A 19,376-nucleotide genomic window follows, 5' to 3' on the forward strand; every position below is an offset into this window, starting at 1 on the left:
AGGTCACTAACATAAGATAGATATTTTTCTGCTGCAGAATAATTCTGACCACTACTGCACTATGAAGATGGAGTAGTCAAGAATGGGATATTTAATTCAAGCCCTCAACTTTTTGGATGTCCTGCAAACTTTTAATACGGACGCTATCTTTTGCAGGCCACAAATTTTATCCCTTGGTTGTAAGAAAAATCTACAAATGCTTTGAATTTCTTTTTAAAGGCAAGTACACAGCCCTGTTGATTTCTTCCCCCTCTACGGATTAAATAGCGTAGAACTAGAGAACAAGAACGAAAGACAGACCACAGGTTCTGGTTCTGGTTTTGGCCATACAAGGGTGCTAGCTAAACAACTTCATCGAAATTCAGTTACAAACTAAATAAAAAGAAACCAATCAGGAATATATTATAGATAAAAACATTTTTATCCAGTAATGTTTTATTACCAATATCATACACGGACTCATAAAATGGAATGGAATTACTCTTGTCTTAGAAAGGAAACAAACTTTCTCTTCAACTCCATAGCCTTCTCATAGTAGGGATCACGCAAATGAAAGCAATGTTCTTCCTTATCATTCTCAACAAGTTCAAAATTTCCTTTCCATCCACTCTTCTTCAACTTCCCAAAATAGTTTTTGCCCACAACATTCAAATGGTCCTTCTCTGCTACAAAAATCAACACTTTCTCACAGCCAAGCCTGGCAATATCCTCCACAGTTGGGTTCATCCTAGGATCATCTGACCCTTTATTTTCTGGACACATACACAGCCACATATCATCATCTTTAGTTCCACCAAAAAATGGGTGCACTAAAGTTAGCCCGACTACCTTAACTCCAGCGGGTAACCCGATGGTGCCGGCCCGAAAAGCCAGAGTATGTGATATATTCCCTCCAGCACTATCCCCACCGATAAAAACTTTCTCGAAATCAGTATGATCATTCAACCACTTCTCTGGTCCATTCCTATTGACATGAGAGGCCACCCACTGGAGTGCCGCCCATGAGTCATCGTAGCAAGCGGGTATTGGTCGGGCTGGGAAGAGACCATACTCAACAGAAACCACAATAACATTAGCCTCGGCAGCCACAGCACTGCAGAAATTGTGATAATCAGGTTGAAATGCAGACATCATGGAAAAACCACCTCCGTGAACATAAAACAAGAGAGCCAGTTTCTCATCAAGGTTTTTTAGTTTAGGCAAGAAAATACGAACAGAGACTAGTGGCTCTGTAGAGATGGTAACATCTTTGGACTGGACACCGGTGACAGGGTCAATAGAAGGTGGGATTGTTTTTGTTGCCCAGTCTGGTAAGCACATCTCGACGCGGCCATCTTTGTACATCCTCCAGAATCCAAACTCCTTGGCAACTTCATCGTTGTCTGCTGTTGATAATGATGCCATTGGGAAAAAAAAAGAAAAAGAAGAGAAAGTCAAAGATTCAAGAAAAAAGTGGGTAATTTTTATGTTTTCTTGTAGAGAAGACGGGTTTTTATTGTAAGAAAAGGAGCATGGAACAGGAGGGAAGCTTCTAGCTAGCTACCATTCTTTAACTACTAACCAGTCCCAATAATGTCTCTGAGCAAGAAAGACAAAAGAAGATAAGCCTGCTGAGTTAGCTGTGCCAGTGGATCTTAATCTTTCTAACAGTAATATTGCTGTGTTATGCAAAAACAAAAGCCAGACTCAATAATTCAACCCAGCTCAAGCACTATGAACCGTAAGATAAAGACAACTCTTGTTAGTAGTAACCAAAACTGGCAGGTTTTATACAGCAACCCTGCCTCTACAAATATTTGATTATGGTATAGGCACAAAATTATTCAAGCAAATAAATGCATTAAAGAGCTAATAACATAATATATTTCTTTCACATGCCCATAAAAGAGGCTCTGAGACAAAAACCCCCCTGATCTAGCTGAACTTGAGCAGATTATTAAATAACAAACCGAGGTAAATCTTACAATGGGAATTCGAGGTGATTACTAGAGAAGCTACTTTGAAAGAATTGAACTTTTTCTTGCTTAACATGAAACGCATCTGTTGAATCTGAAATATTAGATGGTTGATGATCAGACAAATAAAAAAAGCACAAAAACACAATGGAGTAGTGAATTAAGTAGCAACATTACATTGCTGATTCTATGTTCAATTCGCCCTGAAGCTGCAAAGCGATCTATTATCGGAATTCAACGACAAACTAAAGAAACAGAGATCAATCAATCAGGAACTCACGATAATTGAAAACATGTTTTATTCACTGAATCTTTTATTATCAAGGTTACATGCCCTCATAAAATAGAACCAAATTATTCTTGTTTTAGAAACGAAACAATTTTCCTCTTCATCTCCACAGCTGTCTCATAGTCAGGATTACGCAAATGAAAACAATGTTCATCCTTTTCATTCTCCACAAATTCAAAACTTCCTTTCCATCCACTCTTCTTCAACTTGTCAAAATAGTTCTTGCCCGGACCATTCAAATGATCTTTTTCTGCCACAAAAACCAGCACTTTCTCACAACCGAGCTTGGCAATATCCTCTACAGGTGGGTTCATTCTAGGATCATCCAACCCTTTATTGTCTGGACACATATACATCCACATCTCATCATCTTCACTTCCCCCAAAATATGGATGCACTAAAAACGCCCCAACCACCTTAACTCCATTGGGTAACCCGATTGTCCCGACCCGAAAAGCCAAAGTATGTGTTATATTACCTCCAGCGCTATCCCCGCCAATAAAAACTTTCTCAAAATCAGCATGATCATTCAACCACTTTTCAGGTCCATTTCCATGAACATGAGACGCTACCCATTGGAGCCCCACCCACGAGTCATCGTAGCATGCGGGTATCGGTCGGGTCGGGAAGAGACCATACTCAACAGAAACAACAATAACACTAGCCTCAGCAGCTAGAGAACTGCAGTAATTATGGTAATGAGGTGAAAAGGCAGACAACATGGAAAAACCACCCCCATGTATGTAAAACAAGACAGGGAGTTTGTTATTATTATTGTTAAGGTTTTGGAGTTTAGGCAAGAAAATACGAGCAGAGACTGGTGGTTGTTTAGAGATGGCAACATCTTTGGATTGGACACCTGTCACAGGGTCATCAGATGGTGGTATGGTTTCCCAATTTTTGAGGAACATGTCGATTCTTCCATCTTTGTACACTTTGAAGAATCTGAACTCTTTGGCAACTTCATCATTATTATCAATTTGTGGCGATGCCATTGGAAAGAAAGAGAATCAAGAATCGGGAATCAAAGAATCAAGAAAGAGGGGACTAAGAAAGTTTGGTATTTGGTTATGTTTTGTTGAGGGAGGCGATGAGGTTAAGTACGCAGTGTAGAGGGATTGTTAGTGTTGAAAAAGTACAGCCGCATGAAACATGATGGAAGCTTCTAGCTACCTCTGTATTGGGTTTAACGAAGCCACCTTAAAGCTTTCTTTAATAAATTTAGTTCCTTACTTGTCGGTCTTACACCATAGATAGTATTAGTAGTAACTACCGGTCCTAAAAAGAGCAAGAAGATAATCTGGTTGACCTGTTAGTCTCTGCTAATGGAGGTCTAAATTGGGTTTAAAATGAACATAGCCCAGAATAGATACCCAGCAAAAAATTGGATCAAGCCCAAGCATTGTAGACAAAGCTGCTTACTTTTGCATACGTTTCATATTGCTGACTTTGACCCAGAATCATACCATCACCAATGATCCTAGACTCCTAATTGGCAAATCACAGAACTATAAGATTTTTTTTGGCATCAAGTCTCTATGCATTATTGGATTTTAAATGGTTAATTTCCCTCAGTATTGCATCCTTCTCTTTTTCCTGACGTTGTTATAAGCTTGGAATAAAAGCATTGTGAAAAGAGAGTGAATCAATAAATGGTTTTGTTGAATGACTGGGACAGAGAAAATTTCCCACTATAACATAGGAAATTGACACATTTTAGGTGATATTTGGTTTGAGGTGAGTTTTTGTCAAATCCATCATTAATTTCATTCAAATTTTTGTTTTTTTTAGAATTGCCTCTCAAGTTACCTAAATTTTGTATGCATAAAATCATTAAAAAAACATAAAATTTAGGATTTAATTTGTAATTAGATCAATAATATAGTAGATATAATTTCAGAATCTGTAGAATTAAAAACTCATTAAAATTGAGGTTTCTTAATTCCAGATTTTATCAAAACAAATCTGGAGGTTCAAATTCTTCTCGAATTTACCCTACTTAAAATCTTTTTGTTTTACCTATATCTCTACTGAGTTTGATAGTTTCCATGTAGTAGAAAGCAATCCAAATTAATTGGACATGTCGATTAAAATTGACAGACATTTTTGCTCCAGTTGAAAAAGCAGAAGATATTATGTTAAGGTACTAATGGTAATGGCAGTTGTTGCTCAAGCAAGTGATATGGTAATAAGCAAAGGGATTAGCAGATGTATTCTTGTTATCTACATTAGTGGCCTCTCTTCTCTTATCCTTCTTCCCATATCTTTTCTTTACCACAGGCACAGTTCTCTCTTTACATTATCTTCTCCATCTCTTTCATTTAGGCATACAAGAGCAGCAATTAAGAATCTGCTTCTTTTTCTTTTCAGATCATTCTTTTTTTTCCCTCTAAGATGTCTTTCAAAATTTATTATGAATTAGCAGATTAGATTATCCACCATTCAGTTTCTCCATTCTGTGTAAGTTTCTTCTTGCTTGCTTTAATTAGGTTGGTATAATACCTATCTGCAATTTGCTTAATTATCTCATCTACCACAAATTCTACCCATTTTTTTCAATTTTATCCTGACTTCTAAAACTAAAAATAGCACCTCCTTTATAACCTTAAAACAAAAATTTAAAAATCAGGAATAAATTTCCAAGTTCTGTACCAACCCATTTAAGGCAAGCAAGAAGAAACTTGACCGGATGGTTAAATTCAGTGGGAGACGTTCTGATCTGCCAAAAAATTGATCGATCGTCGTCAATCTAATAATACATATACAGTATACTCTCCGTAACTGCCAATACCATCCCAAGAAAAAACCATTGAAATACCCATGAATGCAAAACTTATCTCCTATCAGTTTTCACAGGCACACAGTACTCGGAATTCAGAAATGACAAGATCTAGCTAGCCTTGGCCGGTATTCTCATTTCCTTATTGTATTCCTAGAACAGGCCACGAGGCAACGAAACTATACGTAGCTTTTAGCTAATTCATGGGATAGCCAGCAAAGATAAAAATAAGTTTGGTCTGTGGCTATAGGACTCTAATCTCTTCTTATTCGTCATTTCTTTCCCATCCATTATTTTTCTTCAACACTGGAATCCTCTTGTGAATTTCATTGTCAATGTTAAAGTTCATAACAGATTTTTGTAACTGTAGGGTTTCTACAGAACTGCAATATCACTAAATCTGCCAACCAGAACATATTAAGCAAATTTCAATTCTTAAAATCTTTGCAAGATGAATATCAAGTATAAACAAAATGTTGCACTCCTATCAAAAACACTAGTCACCAGCAACTCAGAGATCTATTGATAAGTTATAGAAAATCAATGATTTCCTTAAGTTTGAGAATTTCTATCCAACTGTGGTAGGGTACTCGCGCCTGTCATCGTCACCATATGCACATTTTCCACACAAATCATCGAAGCATCGAAAAATATCAAATGGGTGAGTACGTGTGAAGCTATGGAAGTGAAAGGGCATCGACCCACCTAAACCAGGAGGTTGAATTGAAGTAGCTTTTAGAAAATCTTATCATAAAGTAATTATATCTCCAAGCTATTCAATGAAATCATGCTTTTCTCTTCTTCTCTTTTCTTTTTTCTTTTGTCTCACTGCTAACTTTGGTCTCCACATTTTAAACAATTGCCGGAAGATTATGAATAATCATTAATTATTTAGCTTATTATTGTTCTTTGATAATAATGTCACTAGAGATCGGTAGTTTAATTTTTTTTTTTTGGATAAATATATAAATAATCTCTTAAATTTATCTTGTTTTTGGAATTGATCTTTCGAATCCAACTTTAATTTAATTTAATTTTTTAATTTTTCAAATTATAATATTTTTTAACGGCTTTAATCACAGACATTATGTGTGTGTTTCATATCATCTAAAAAATATGTAAATTCGAATAAAACACTAATATATTTAAAATATAAAATATTTTTTTTAATTTAATTCAACTGAATTTTTCAATTTTATGAATTATTATTTTAACTCTTTCAATTACAGATGTTATATACATATATTTTATGCTATCTTAAAAAATCGAAGTTTAAATAAAATAATAATATATTTAAAATATAAAATTAGTAAATAATATAAAATAAAAATAAATATAGTAAGACAATGGATTTTAATCCTTAAACAAAAATTCACTATTTCTTTTATTGCCTGTTAAATGTTTTCTTGTTAGAATTACTGGTGTAGCAATGGTCTGTAAGCATTAGAAAAAAAATTTCTTGATAGCGGGAAAATTGAAGAATTATAAAAAAATATTTTTATTTTATTTTAATAAAATAATTTTAAAATATAATAAATATGTATTAAAATTTATAAAATATATTTTCCAAGAGGTTTAATTTTTGTTGCAATGGTTTAAATATAACAACTCATTCATATATTTAATGGAATCAAAATTGAATTTAGAGGGTAATTATAAAAACATAATAAATTTTAAAATTTTAATTAAAAATATTTGCCGTTGCTGAAATATAATTTTTTATTACTAGGAGTTAAAAATAAAAATTTCTAAGACTAAAAAATTTTATTGAATTAAAATTAAACTTGAAAGGCAATTGTAAAACTGAGACTGGACCATATTTATTTATTTAGCCTTTTTTTTTCCCAATAATTTGAAATCAGAATCTCTTCTATGAAAAGCTACAAATCTTGTTTTCGTATTTTAAGCAAACGTTCAAAATATATTCTGTCAAGAAAACAAAATTGTTTTCAAGACTTGAAAATATAATTTAGCTTAATTAGTATAAGAGGAGAGTGATGAATGATGTGACGTACCCGACACGTCCGCATGGGACTTGACAGTGATAGCACAGATGAATTATTGAAACCCATAAAGTTGGGAACTTTTGTCCTGCCTACATAAATTATTTCTTACAACTAATGCATTTTTCTTTGTTTTTTTTTTTTAATTAATTGTTCAGTAGATTTCTTTTGGTGTAGATATATCTTTTTAATCCAAATTATCTAATATTTTTTAATTAAATGTTCAGTAAAGCACATACTCTAAAAAGTAGACAAGCATCTACGTACTGTAATTTTTAAGTTGGATTTTACATACTTCATGCAAAATGATACTATACACTTGTTGATTTGTTTTGCAGAAGAGGGGCCTTAGGGGAAGATGGCTCGAAGCTGCAGTCCTCTTTGTCTTCAACTGTGTTCTCTTCTTGGGTTTTACCCCACATCACAGCATAAAACCCAAAGGCAATGATAACAGCACCTATCACGCTACTCAGTTGAAACGAAAACAAATTTAAGTAAGATACTCGAACCACGGAAAGAGGCTGTTAAATTTCCAGCAATCATAGTACATAACTGCTTGTAGTGATTAACAGTAGATACCTTCCGAGATAGAGGGTATCACCAAGAAAAGATACCCCCATGAATACTGCTATAACCATTCCAATTGGTTTGAACATGGAAGTATAGACAGGCCCTTTCTTGTGACATGCCCATGTGTGAACTACGCTTCGAAGTGATACGGCAAAAACTGCCTGTAAATTTAACAGTATGTCAAGATCAAGATCAAGTCAGTGAAAAAATTTATGAAGCAGTAATGTGGAGGAAAAGTAATTATGAAATAGGCATGAAGTATTGGATATTGATTTTTTTTTTTTTTAATGCTTACCGTAAACCCAATAGATATCAACTGAATATCAGGCTTTATTCTCCAGGCATTTGGATCTTTTTCTGCTACCAACGATACAGATGCTGATAGGATGGTCACAAAGGTACAAGTAAAGAGATTCGTGATGAGTACTGAAGGGTAATCCCTGATTATCCATGTCTGGAAATTGTCAAAAGTTCCAAAAGGAAATACAAAGATCAAACTCTTGAAGTAAAATTATCCAACATATTGCGCAAATTAGAACATTAAAAACATTTGGGAAAGTCTACCTGAATAACGAAAATTAGAGCCAGGATGATACTATGAGCTGCAAGGAAAAAACCTCCAATTGCCCAGTTTGACGGAGATAAAAAAAGCATCTCCTTGTGTAACTCATCACCCGATGAGGAGATGCCTGTAATTGGCAGACCTTTGTATAAAGTAAAAACTAATCCCCCAATGATCAATACCATTGTGCCTATAGACTTGGCCTGACCACTTTTGATTCTTAAATCCAGCCTTTCCAACCTAAGCAAAATCAAAAATTTAATTTAGCCACATCAGTCCCTCTGTATAAGAGGAAAAGAAATTGGATTGAAAGTCTGGAATCGCATCTTTCTTTGTTGTTATAGAAAATAGAATTACATCAACCAAGCTAATTATACAAGGCTATCGTGAATCCTAACCTTGAAAACACTCCGAGTATAAAAGTAAAAGCTGGAGTTAAATCAATCATTGCAGAGGCCAGAGTTGGGGAGCTGTATCCTATCCCAATATATGTGAACACCTGCCCAGCACAACTAAAAAAATGCAGACGCATCAAGACAAGTCATTTAATGAGACCTGCATTAACAGTTGTATATCTCTATTGTTTGTTAGATGCAGAATTTAAAGTACCTGAGCAGACTAAGTACAAATATCCTGCAGATTATGGACAGTGTAATTGCCGGAGCAATTCTCTTTCTGTTGAATTAAAGGGAAAAGCACAAAAAAGAAAAGAAAATGAAATACATGTAAAGAATTGGGAATTCATAGTATATATAGACACTTACCTGTAGAAGATCAAGGAAGATGAAAGAAGTAAAGAAATGGCAATCATGTTAGAGTACACTACAAGTATATAGTGACTCATGCCTTTGCTCATAGCTGCTTTGGTTACAGTGTTCATGCCTACTTCCAAGAACTCTAATGTAAGCATAACAGCGGTTACTCCCGATCCCCACATATCTCCCATCTCTCTGTACACTGATGGCAGCTTCAGTCCTCGAAATGAGGGATATATTTGGGTTGTAGATAAAGCTCAATTGCTTCTGGTACTATATGCACTGCTGCTTCAAGGAAAGTGCACACAATTGATTGAATAACGCACCTTGGTCGACTTCGAAGGAAATGTTATCATTCATTAAAAGTTAGTCATTTCCTAAAGTCGAAAAGATTAAATTAGTGTCATGGGGTGAAAAATCGTGCCATCTAATTTATCCTCTACGTGAAGTTTGTTTTGATTTGGTGACAAGTGTTGACAATTCAACAAGAACCATGACAATATATGGACGAGATCCTTGTTGCTTTAACCCTTCACTCCTCAAACTTGACGAAATTTCCTATTAGTTTTCCTTTTTTACCTGAAAAGTACATGTCATGACTAGCATACCAATTCATCTTCAATCAATTTGAAGTTAGAGCAGAATCGTCTAAAGATATTTGCCCTGAAATAGGGATTCAGTGGAATAGTGTGGAATGGGCAAACTCTAATTTTCTATTTACTGAAATTCTGAATAAGAATATATATATATTTTTTAGTAAATAAATACATCTAATAACTTGCATTCATGGAATGCCAAATCTTTTTAAAAAATTTCTTAGTTAAAATAAAAGAATAGGACATATTATATTATAAATATTTTATATTTTAATATTAAATAATTGACACATAATTAATTATTTACCGGTTGGTTATAAGTAAAAATATATGTCAAATCTATACAAGACTAAACATTTAGATTTTTATTTTGGAGAAAAGGGACTTTAGGAGAGTACGATGACTCAATATCATAATATCTTTCTGCTTCAACCATCTTTTCTTCTTGGGCTTTTCCCCATAGCACAGTATAAAATCCACAGCAATTATAATCCCTCCAATAACACTGCAGAAATTACATATTCAATTATAAGTCATCAAGGAAGCAAATATTAGAGTAATGAAGAATACCACACTATTTATCAGTTCCTTAACATTTTAAATCTTTTTTTTATTTTCTTGTTGAGACAGTAGTATATTACCTTCCAAGATAAAGAGTATCCCCAAGAAAAGAAACCCCCACGAAAGTAGCAATAATCATCCCAAGTGGATTAAACATGGCGGTATAAAGAGGCCCTTTTACGCCACATGACCATGTATGAACTACACCTCGAATTGATACAGCAAAAACTGCCTGCATTTTTTAGAGAAAATCAAGTTATGAACAAAAATAATAACAAATGATGATGATAATAATAATAATAATAACTGTCTTTTCTATATGCTTACGGAGCACATAATAGCTATCAACCCAACATCAGGCTTTAGCATCCAAACATTTAGATCTTTCTCTGCAATTAGACCGACTATGGTAGATAACAGTGTCACGAGGCTGCAAGATATGCATGTTATCATCAACTCTGCAGGGCAGTCCTTCAGAATCCATGTCTGCATAAATATTCAGCAGAATTTACATGTTAAAGTCGATGCTCGTGTAATAGAGAGACTAACAGCACTAAAAGGTCCTAATTTAGCAAGCTACCTGCACAATGTATAATAGTGATAAGCACAACGCACCAGCTGCACAAAAAATGCCTCCAGTGACCCAGTTCGACGAGAACAGGAGCTGATTAAGCGAACTACTTTCTGATGGAACACCTGTAACCGGCAGGCCTTTGTACAATGTCACGATTAATGCTCCTGCAACTGATACTACAGTGCCTACACCCTTGGCTTGGCTACTACGTAATCTGCACTCCAGCTTCTCCATGCTGAAACCATCAAATAATTAATTCATAAACATCTTGGATTAGAAAAAGATAGTAATTAAGAAAATCTAATGCAAGCTTGAAGAACTTTCTTTTCTTGTATAGAATTTGGAAGAGCAGGGCAACAAAAATTTTGAAAAAAATTGACTCAGATTCAGACACGTATGGGTACAGTAAAATACTCAACTAGGATTTCGGGTAGTTTTGAAGGAGGGGCATAGTGTTAATATTTTGGTTCTGTTAGATTAATAATTTTTGCAGAGGTTGGGGTCAGACCCCATACACCTCCGCCCAACAATAACAAAGCTTCGCCTATCACGATTTGAAGCGTAGATTGAAGAAGAAGATTGCAGAAAAAGTGATAGTAGTTTATAGAGGAAACAAATTGAGAAAATTCTCATTAACCTTTATCTATTACAGGTGATTGTTTTTAACACAAAGGAATTGCACAGTTGTCAATTTCTTATTAAGCTAAGCTTCTAATAGTAATAATCTAACGAAAAATGTTACTTTTTATGTTTAAAGACTAACAGTAGTCTAACAAAAATGTAACAGAACAATGTTTAATATAGCCAACCGACGTGGTCATATATTGGTCATCTCAGTCCTTCATTTATAATGTAGGGTGCACTTTGAAAGGGTAGGTTCAGCAAACTGCAACTCAAATAACCTCGCAGGCCTTCATCCATTACAACACTAAACTACTGCTCCTATTGACAGTTAAAAAAAATAAACTAACTAATGTACATAGTAGTATAATGATGTATAAAAGAAAAACAATTAAAGTTTCACTGTACTTGAGATGTTTCTGCATGTCTCTTCTTGAAGATAGCAGAATCTATATCCGTGAAATAAGAATTCAATAATTTACTTTCGAATAAGGAGAGGAATATTATAGAGACACATGCACTCTCATCAGGTGCGCGAAGGAGCTACCAGCCATTGGATTTGGTTTCAGTGACCGTTGATTCCCTTTCAGTGATTGTTGGATTGGCTTTCTCTTGATTACAGTGTCCATACTGTGCTTTAGTTTGTCATTGCATTAAATTTCAAATCAATTGTACAAGTTAGTTAAATTACTTGACTAGATAATAGTAATTTTCTCAAAGTTTGATCCAATGATCTAAATTGCTAAAAATATATATTTCTGTACTATTTCTTCGACGTATTTATTAATATTAAATAACTATATTTAAATATTTAAATTATGTGTTAGTCTTCTAAACTACGTTATTAGGTAATAAATATTTAGATAACACTTACCAAAACAAAGAAATAAAGGAAAAAAGAGGACATTGTCTAGTATTTCAGAAGACAGAAGAACTTTTTCTCAAAAGAATAATAATAAAAGAAGATGGACCTGCAGAAGACAGCTAGCAAGAAAGTGAAAGCTGGTGTGAGATCAGTCATCGGTGCAGACATGGTTGGAGAGCTAAACCTTATCCCTGTGTTCATAAACATCTGAACACAGCAACTGAACATAACATAATACCATTTATTATTTATTAAAATTGTTAATCGATCATTAAAAGAGCCACATATTTAGAATCCATTATTGTTTTAAGAAACCAAACCTGCAAAGACCTAAAAGAAAAATCTTAAAGACGATGGTAAGTGTAAGTTGAGGCCGAGGTCTTTTCCTGAAAAACAGGATACAAACAAATTAAAGACATTTTATTTGGGATGTGAGACGACTCCATGAAACTCAGACGTAAGGAAAAAGAAAATCTAAATTCATCGTCATCATTCATTTGAGGGATGAAATTCAAGAAAAAAAACCACAAATTATCGTGAAAAACAATGAATATTGTCTAAATACGTTCCGAAATTCCTCAGGCCTCATCCCATTCCCTAAAGACAGCAAAGACGTTTGAGTAAACGATATATACAAATTGACTCAAGCCTCTGCGCATGGCTGCTTTCATCATAGTACTTATGCCCACCTCAGTGAACGCTGTTGCCACCATGGCTACTGTTACTGCTGATCCTGAAGACTGCGTTGATAGATTATCTATTATGGTCAAGGTTGTTTTTGGGAGCTAGCCGGAATTGCAGTGTTGATGCATCTTTAATTTTGGGATCCAACAAATGCCTTCACAAAATTGGCAAGTGTTGTCACTATTTCGTATTTATGTATAAAGAGACAAGCTTTTCTGGTGATAATTAGCCTCTTCTGCTGGTGCCTTGCCTATGTTCGTGTTCTTCGGCTCTCCTACCTACAGAAGTTTCATGACATTAGGAGAGTAGTTTTCTACAATTTTTGTCGATTTTCTTTATCAATATAGGTTCAATTGGTTTTTTTATTCAACCCTGATGATCGAAGTTATCCGTGCAGCTACTGGGTTTCCATAGATTTTAATATGAGCTCTTTTATATATATGCTCACCGAGTTTCAAATACTTTGCACAATTTCACAATGAAGGCTCCCACAACTGATACTTTGGTGCTGAAAGATTTAGCTTGGCTACTTTGTAATCGGCAGCTTAGCTTTTCCATTCCGAAATTATCAAATGATTAATTCATTATCATCATCTTGTATGAAAAAACAGATATTTCGAATGTAATATCAATTCAAAATATCTCCCCCACCCCACCGATTATATATACCACTACGTCATGGATCAAAGCAATAAATTCGGATGTAAGGAAAATACCGTTTATTGCTTTTTTCCTTTTGAAATAATGGGCCTAATTTCTTTTAGAAAAGAAAACAAAATTAAAAGTTTTGTTTGGATGATCTGGATTATGATCTAGGATCTTAGTTCCTCTATTTTTTTTTCTTTTATTATTATTTTAGCTCGTATGAGCAAGCTTGTGTAGTCATAGACTCGCAGCAATCATCTATAAACGTAATAGAAGCGATTTCTTTTTCATTCTATAAATATTGATATTAAATTTTATATATATATATATATATAGACGCTAAAAGAATCGGCGTTTAAAATTTTCCCTTAGTATTATTACTTTTATTTTAGACCAAATATATGCTCCTAAACTTATATAAATTAGTCAGTTTAATTTAATTAATAATTTTTAATATTAATTTAATCTAATATATATATAAGTTTTTTTTGAATAATATTTAATCATTTTTATACAATACATAGAAACATATTAAGTAAAAACACATAGTTAAAAAGTATCAAAATATCATAAAAAAATAAATTTATGAATTTATTAGGTTACATCAGAAATTAAGATGTCAAATTGACTAAATAATTAAGATTTAAAAGTATAAATATTAGAATTAGATTTTATTTTATATTAACTATGATGGAATTTGATAATTTTAATTTATTTAAAGTGAATAAACTTTATTATAACCCAATTCAATTTATGAATGCTTAAATAATTTTAATATGTAAATAAAGGGGAAAAATAGGTTGATGGGCAATGATATATAGAGTAGAGCTATCTCTGTTTAATATCGGTGACAAGAAAAAACAAAGGAACATTGAAACGAGGAAAATGAGGAGGGAGAAACAAAAACAATAAATAATTAATAAAAAAGAAGCAGGAAATTGAAAGTAAAAATATTTATCTGTAATTTTGATGAACTTTTACATAAAAATTATATAGTATTGTTTGATAAGGATTTATATTATTAGCATATTTAGGATGAATAAAATGAGAAAGTCACCACGATGTACGTCAAAAAATGATGTTTTGAAAGAAACCACGCCTATAAATATGATGTTATCGCAATCCTTGTCAGAATATAGTGGAAGGAGGTCAGGAATTCGTCTCATGTCGATATAGGCTGTCCATAATAAGTGTGAGAATGCCAGTTTTGCTTAAGCAAGTAATTATGTGTAACAAGCCAAGAACACTACACATCCCCTCGCAGAAGAGGAGCTTTAGGAGAGGCTGATGACTCAAAGCTGGAATTCCTTTCATCCTTACCCATCTTTTCTTCTTGAGCTTTTCCCCATAGCACACTATAAAATCCAAGTGCTATTATGATTCCTCCAATCACACTGCGCAAGTCAAACCACATAAAAATGTCATTTCCTTCTTGATTTTCGAATGAGAATATAAATCACGTTAAGAGTAAGAAATTGCAAACTTTTTTTCCTACATTTTCCATTTCCTTGATTTAATTTCTTTTCTTTAAATAAAAATTATGCAGAGAATAATATATACCTTCCGTCGTAAAGAGTATCACCAAGAAAATAAAACCCCAAGAAAGTTGCAATAATGATCCCAAGTGGCTTAAACATAGATGCGTAGAGAGGCCCTTTCTTGCGACATGCCCACGCATGAACTACACTTCGAATTGATACGGCAAAAACTGCCTGCAGAATTTAGCAGAACATCATGTTCATTATATTACAGCATTTGACAATGTACCAACCGTTACTGCCTCTTTTAATTATATGCTTACAGAGCAGAATGTCGCTATCAACTCGATATCAGGCTTTAGTATCCAAGAACTTATATCTTTCTCTGCAACTAGAGCGACTATAGAAGATAACACTGTTACGAAGAAGCAAGCTATGCATGTTATTATCAACTCTGCAGGGCAGTCCTTTAGAATCCAAGTCTGCATGTACTCAACAAAATTTACATGTCAGGTTTGTAGCAAGTACAGTAATGCTTATTTCATGTGATGGACTACTCTGATAAGGCACCTGGACAATGTACAATAGTGCCAGGCACAATGCACCAGCTGTACAGAAAATGCCTCCAGTGACCCAAGTTGATGAGAGTAATAGCAGGGGCTGATTAAGCGAGTTACTTTCTGATGGAAGAGTTGTGATGGGCTGCCCTTTGTATAAGGTCACAATTAAAGCTCCTGCAACTGATACTATGGTGCCAATAGACTTTGCTTGCGTGCTTTGTGATTTGTAGTCTAGCTTTTCCATTCTGGAACCATCAAATGATTAAATCATAATCATGTTGGAGAGAATTTGGTGATTGGGCTTTCTAAAGATTACTGGTTTAGCTTGAGAACCACAATATAATCTGCTAGTTTCACCTCAACTTGTCTTTATTTATTTATTGCAGAATTAAAGTCCACAGAACAATGGTCATCAGAAGCCTATATTTTTTTGCATTGCTTTATTAAAGCCTATTTACATTGCTTTACAAACACGGCTCCAATGCTAATTTTCCACCATTTTTCTTCTCTTACAATTGGCAAAACCAACACCCCCATTTATGCAAAAGGTGTAATCACTAGGCCGAAAGGCATTATGGTGACTTTCCATTTAATTAATCCTAATTAAGTTGTAAGTGCATAAATTACAACAAAAGTAGGCCAGATATGGCTAAATAACATAAACCATGTAGTTATGTGTCTACAAAACATATTTATAAACGAACGTTGTTACATGAATATTTATGTAATAACTAATTGGCGAAATGCATCTTTAAGTTTTTAAATTTTTAAATTTTATTTTATAAATTCTTTTAATTTTTATTTTATTTTATTTTATTAAGTCTTTATACTTTTATTTTTGTTTGTATTGAAGACTTAATGATTATTAATAAAAATAAAAATATAAATATAAAGACTCAATAGAATAAATAAAAGCTTTGTGAAATATGTATAAGAACTCTTTTATAACATTAAAAAAAAAGAATGCAATAGCTCAAGAAAATAGATTAAAATCTTAAAGTTTCAATAAAATAAAACAAAAAAGTTTAGGAAATTAATAATAGTTTTATCTGACTAATCAAATAATTATTTTTATACACGTCATCACCGTTTAATTATTAAAATTTTAACATAATAATAGGTTGAGTATATTGGGTTAATTATTATATATATCTCTTAAAGTTTGGCCTACTGAGTCATTATGTTATTTAATTTCAAACAACCCTACACATTTATAAATGAATGGTGATAGATAAATATTAAAATATTAAATATTTTAGTTTTATAAACAACGAAAATATAAAAGTTAATTCAAGGCCCACTATTTATATATTTTTTGCTCCAATAAAAACAGTCGCTCTTCTATTAGTTTCCTTGACTAGAAATTAATGATTCAGAAAATTCCCAGGAACTTAAGTAACTGAACACTCACCTGGAGATTATGGCTAGCAAGAAAGTGAAGGCGGGTGTAAGATCAATCATGGCCGCAGACAAAGTTGGAGAGCTATACTTTACCCCAGTGTTCATAAACATCTGAACACAACAACTATATGTACAGATATATATAGAATCTTTATTAATCATTAAACAGTACCCATAATGTTATTACTGGTTATTTTAATTAAAACTGAAGCAGAGAAGAAAACCTCAGAAGACCTAGAAGGAAGGTCCTAAAGATGATGGAAACTGTGAGCTGAGGGCGAGGTCTTCTCCTGAAACATGCAGTACCTTATTTTAACAGGAAAATTAAGAATGTGAATATTCAGTATTGTGAGTAGAAATATTTATAGAAAGTATTAAATTATACCTGTAAAAGATGAAGGAAGAAGGAATAAGAATAAGGAGAGCAAAGGCATTTGAGTAAACTGTATACACAAATTGACTCATGCCTCTGCTCATGGCTGCTTTCATCATGGTGTTAATGCCCACCTCTGTGAACTCTGTTGCCACCATAGCTGCCGTTACTCCTGTTCCCCACATTTCTTTCTTCGATATCTCTATCTTGCAAGATGTGAAAGCACAGCCTTAAAAAGAAGTCAATTTTCTTGTTTCTTTTTTCAAAGAAAACAAGAGGAGATTATGACTTGTGGGCACACTTAAGTGCAGAGCCATTCATGTTATTACGTCGCGGGTGACGTTGCCTGAAAAGAAAGGACCTTATTAGGAATTAAAAAAAAAAATGAATAAAGAAAAGGACATTTTTAATTTACGTGTATGGAAGATACTCTAGCCTGTCTCAGTAGTATTTATCTATTCATATTAAGATGAATTACTAATATTTCCAACTTAAGACTAATTTTATATAATTTATCTTAATTTGTTTTACCTCTTATTCATCTCACAAGATATATAATATTTTTATAAAATTATTTTATTAATAAAAAAATCTTAGAATTTTAAAAATAATTTATAAAAACATTATATACCATATCATATATCTAAGAGTTGACAAATTAAAATTGAATGTTTAATATTTTTTATTTTTTAAAAAATATATTAATTTCTATTTATATTTTCATCAATAATTCTTTTCCGTCTAATTACTATTTTTTTTCTTTAATCAATTTTGTAATTGTTTTTATAACATTAAAAATATTTTGGAGTGCTTTTCAGTTTTTTTTTAATCAATTAAATTTTTTTCCAGTCTTCTAAATTAAACTAACTAGTCATTTATTCATACATTGCACGATTGTTATTATTATTTTGATTATAAAATCAAATTAATTAATACAATTTAATAAAATTTCTAATATTTAACATTGTCTTGTAAAATTTTAATGAATAATAACAAACTGATTATTTTTAAATATCTTTAATTTTTTTAAAATTTTAAAATTTTATTAATGTAATAATATAAAAATTATTTATTAATTATAAATTAATACATCAATATAATTGATAATACTATTTCTTAGAATTAAAAATCTATTATATAATTAAAATTTAAATTTATTATTATAGAGTTAGTATTATTATATAATTATCAAATTATTTATTAGTTAGTATAATATTAAAATATAATTAACATCCTATATCTTAGAATTAGAATCAGTATTTAATTAGAAATGTATTTTATTAATTAATAAATTAATAGAAAAAAATATAAAATTACACATAACTTTGAATCTTATTTTTCAAATATAATACAAATATCAAAATAAAATTTTTTATGTCAAAAATTAAGTATACATGTCATAAAACATTTAGATTTCATAAATTAATATATATCAGTTATATATTCGTGCGTTTTACGGCCGTTATTATAATTTTGATTATAAAAATAAAATTTACATATATAATTTAATAAATTTTTCAATACTTAATATTTAATATTTTAAAAAATTATAATTAGAATCATTATCTAATTAGAGAAATAATTTATTAGTTAATATAATATTAAAATATAATTAGTATGATATTTTTTAAAATAACCATTATCTAATTAAAAAAATTAAAATAATTATTCTCTAATTAATAAACTAATTCATTATTCATATGTTACTTTTTAAAATTAGAATGAGTATTTAATTAGAGATGTAATTTATTAATCAATAAATTAATAGAAAAAACTATAAAATTATATATAAACTTAAATTCTATGTATCAAATATCAAAATAAAAATCATATGTGCCAAATATGTCAAAAAAATTTAAATCTATTATTATTCTTATTATTGTTAACTGAGGGAACATTTAAAGGTAATTGTAATTTATATAAAAGAAAACAGACTTTATTTTCAAAAATATAAATCAAACTTAATAATCTACTACAATGTATGAAAAGCTTATATAATTGTAAAACAGTAATAATATTAATAAAGCTCAAACTCAAAGTAAGAAAAGGAAAAATTAATAGCAAAAAGAAAAGGCGTCTTTAAAGTTCAAACTTTAAAATGGAGG

The 19,376-nt window shown here is 31.9% G+C and overlaps 4 protein-coding genes and 1 pseudogene across 5 annotated transcripts; all 5 read right to left on the reverse strand.

The window, feature by feature from the left end:
* Positions 1 to 377: 377 nt before the first annotated feature.
* LOC8281911 (probable carboxylesterase 5) lies at positions 378 to 1,782 on the reverse strand. The gene has a single exon (XM_002531346.4). The coding sequence runs from the start codon at positions 1,402 to 1,404 to the stop codon at positions 478 to 480; it is 927 nt and encodes a 308-aa protein (XP_002531392.1). The 5' UTR covers positions 1,405 to 1,782; the 3' UTR covers positions 378 to 477.
* Positions 1,783 to 2,231: 449 nt separating this feature from the next.
* Positions 2,232 to 3,725, reverse strand: LOC8281910 (2-hydroxyisoflavanone dehydratase). Its single transcript, XM_002531345.4, has one exon. It carries the CDS (start codon positions 3,237 to 3,239, stop codon positions 2,310 to 2,312), a length of 930 nt encoding a protein of 309 aa, XP_002531391.1. The 5' UTR covers positions 3,240 to 3,725; the 3' UTR covers positions 2,232 to 2,309.
* Positions 3,726 to 7,262: 3,537 nt separating this feature from the next.
* On the reverse strand, positions 7,263 to 9,538 carry LOC8281909 (WAT1-related protein At4g15540). Its single transcript, XM_002531344.4, has 7 exons — positions 8,923 to 9,538; positions 8,768 to 8,833; positions 8,557 to 8,670; positions 8,161 to 8,398; positions 7,892 to 8,050; positions 7,606 to 7,757; positions 7,263 to 7,491 (listed from the first exon to the last, which is right to left on the reverse strand). Exons 1-7 carry the CDS (start codon positions 9,102 to 9,104, stop codon positions 7,338 to 7,340), a joined length of 1,065 nt encoding a protein of 354 aa, XP_002531390.2. The 5' UTR covers positions 9,105 to 9,538; the 3' UTR covers positions 7,263 to 7,337.
* A 237-nt stretch (positions 9,539 to 9,775) lies between these two features.
* LOC8281908 lies at positions 9,776 to 13,433 on the reverse strand (annotated as a pseudogene).
* A 964-nt stretch (positions 13,434 to 14,397) lies between these two features.
* On the reverse strand, positions 14,398 to 17,504 carry LOC8281931 (WAT1-related protein At3g28050). Of its 2 annotated transcripts, none has more exons than XM_002531342.4 (7): positions 17,284 to 17,504; positions 17,123 to 17,188; positions 16,909 to 17,022; positions 15,508 to 15,742; positions 15,261 to 15,419; positions 15,020 to 15,171; positions 14,398 to 14,853 (listed from the first exon to the last, which is right to left on the reverse strand). In XM_002531342.4, exons 1-7 carry the CDS (start codon positions 17,454 to 17,456, stop codon positions 14,706 to 14,708), a joined length of 1,047 nt encoding a protein of 348 aa, XP_002531388.1. In that variant the 5' UTR covers positions 17,457 to 17,504; the 3' UTR covers positions 14,398 to 14,705. The 2 variants fall into 2 exon arrangements, with proteins under 2 accessions (XP_002531388.1, XP_015582215.2); XM_015726729.3 differs by having other exon boundaries at positions 17,123 to 17,204; positions 17,284 to 17,483.
* Positions 17,505 to 19,376: the final 1,872 nt, after the last annotated feature.

Source organism: Ricinus communis, chromosome 1, assembly GCF_019578655.1.
Source record: "Ricinus communis isolate WT05 ecotype wild-type chromosome 1, ASM1957865v1, whole genome shotgun sequence".
Lineage (NCBI taxonomy): Eukaryota > Viridiplantae > Streptophyta > Magnoliopsida > Malpighiales > Euphorbiaceae > Ricinus > Ricinus communis.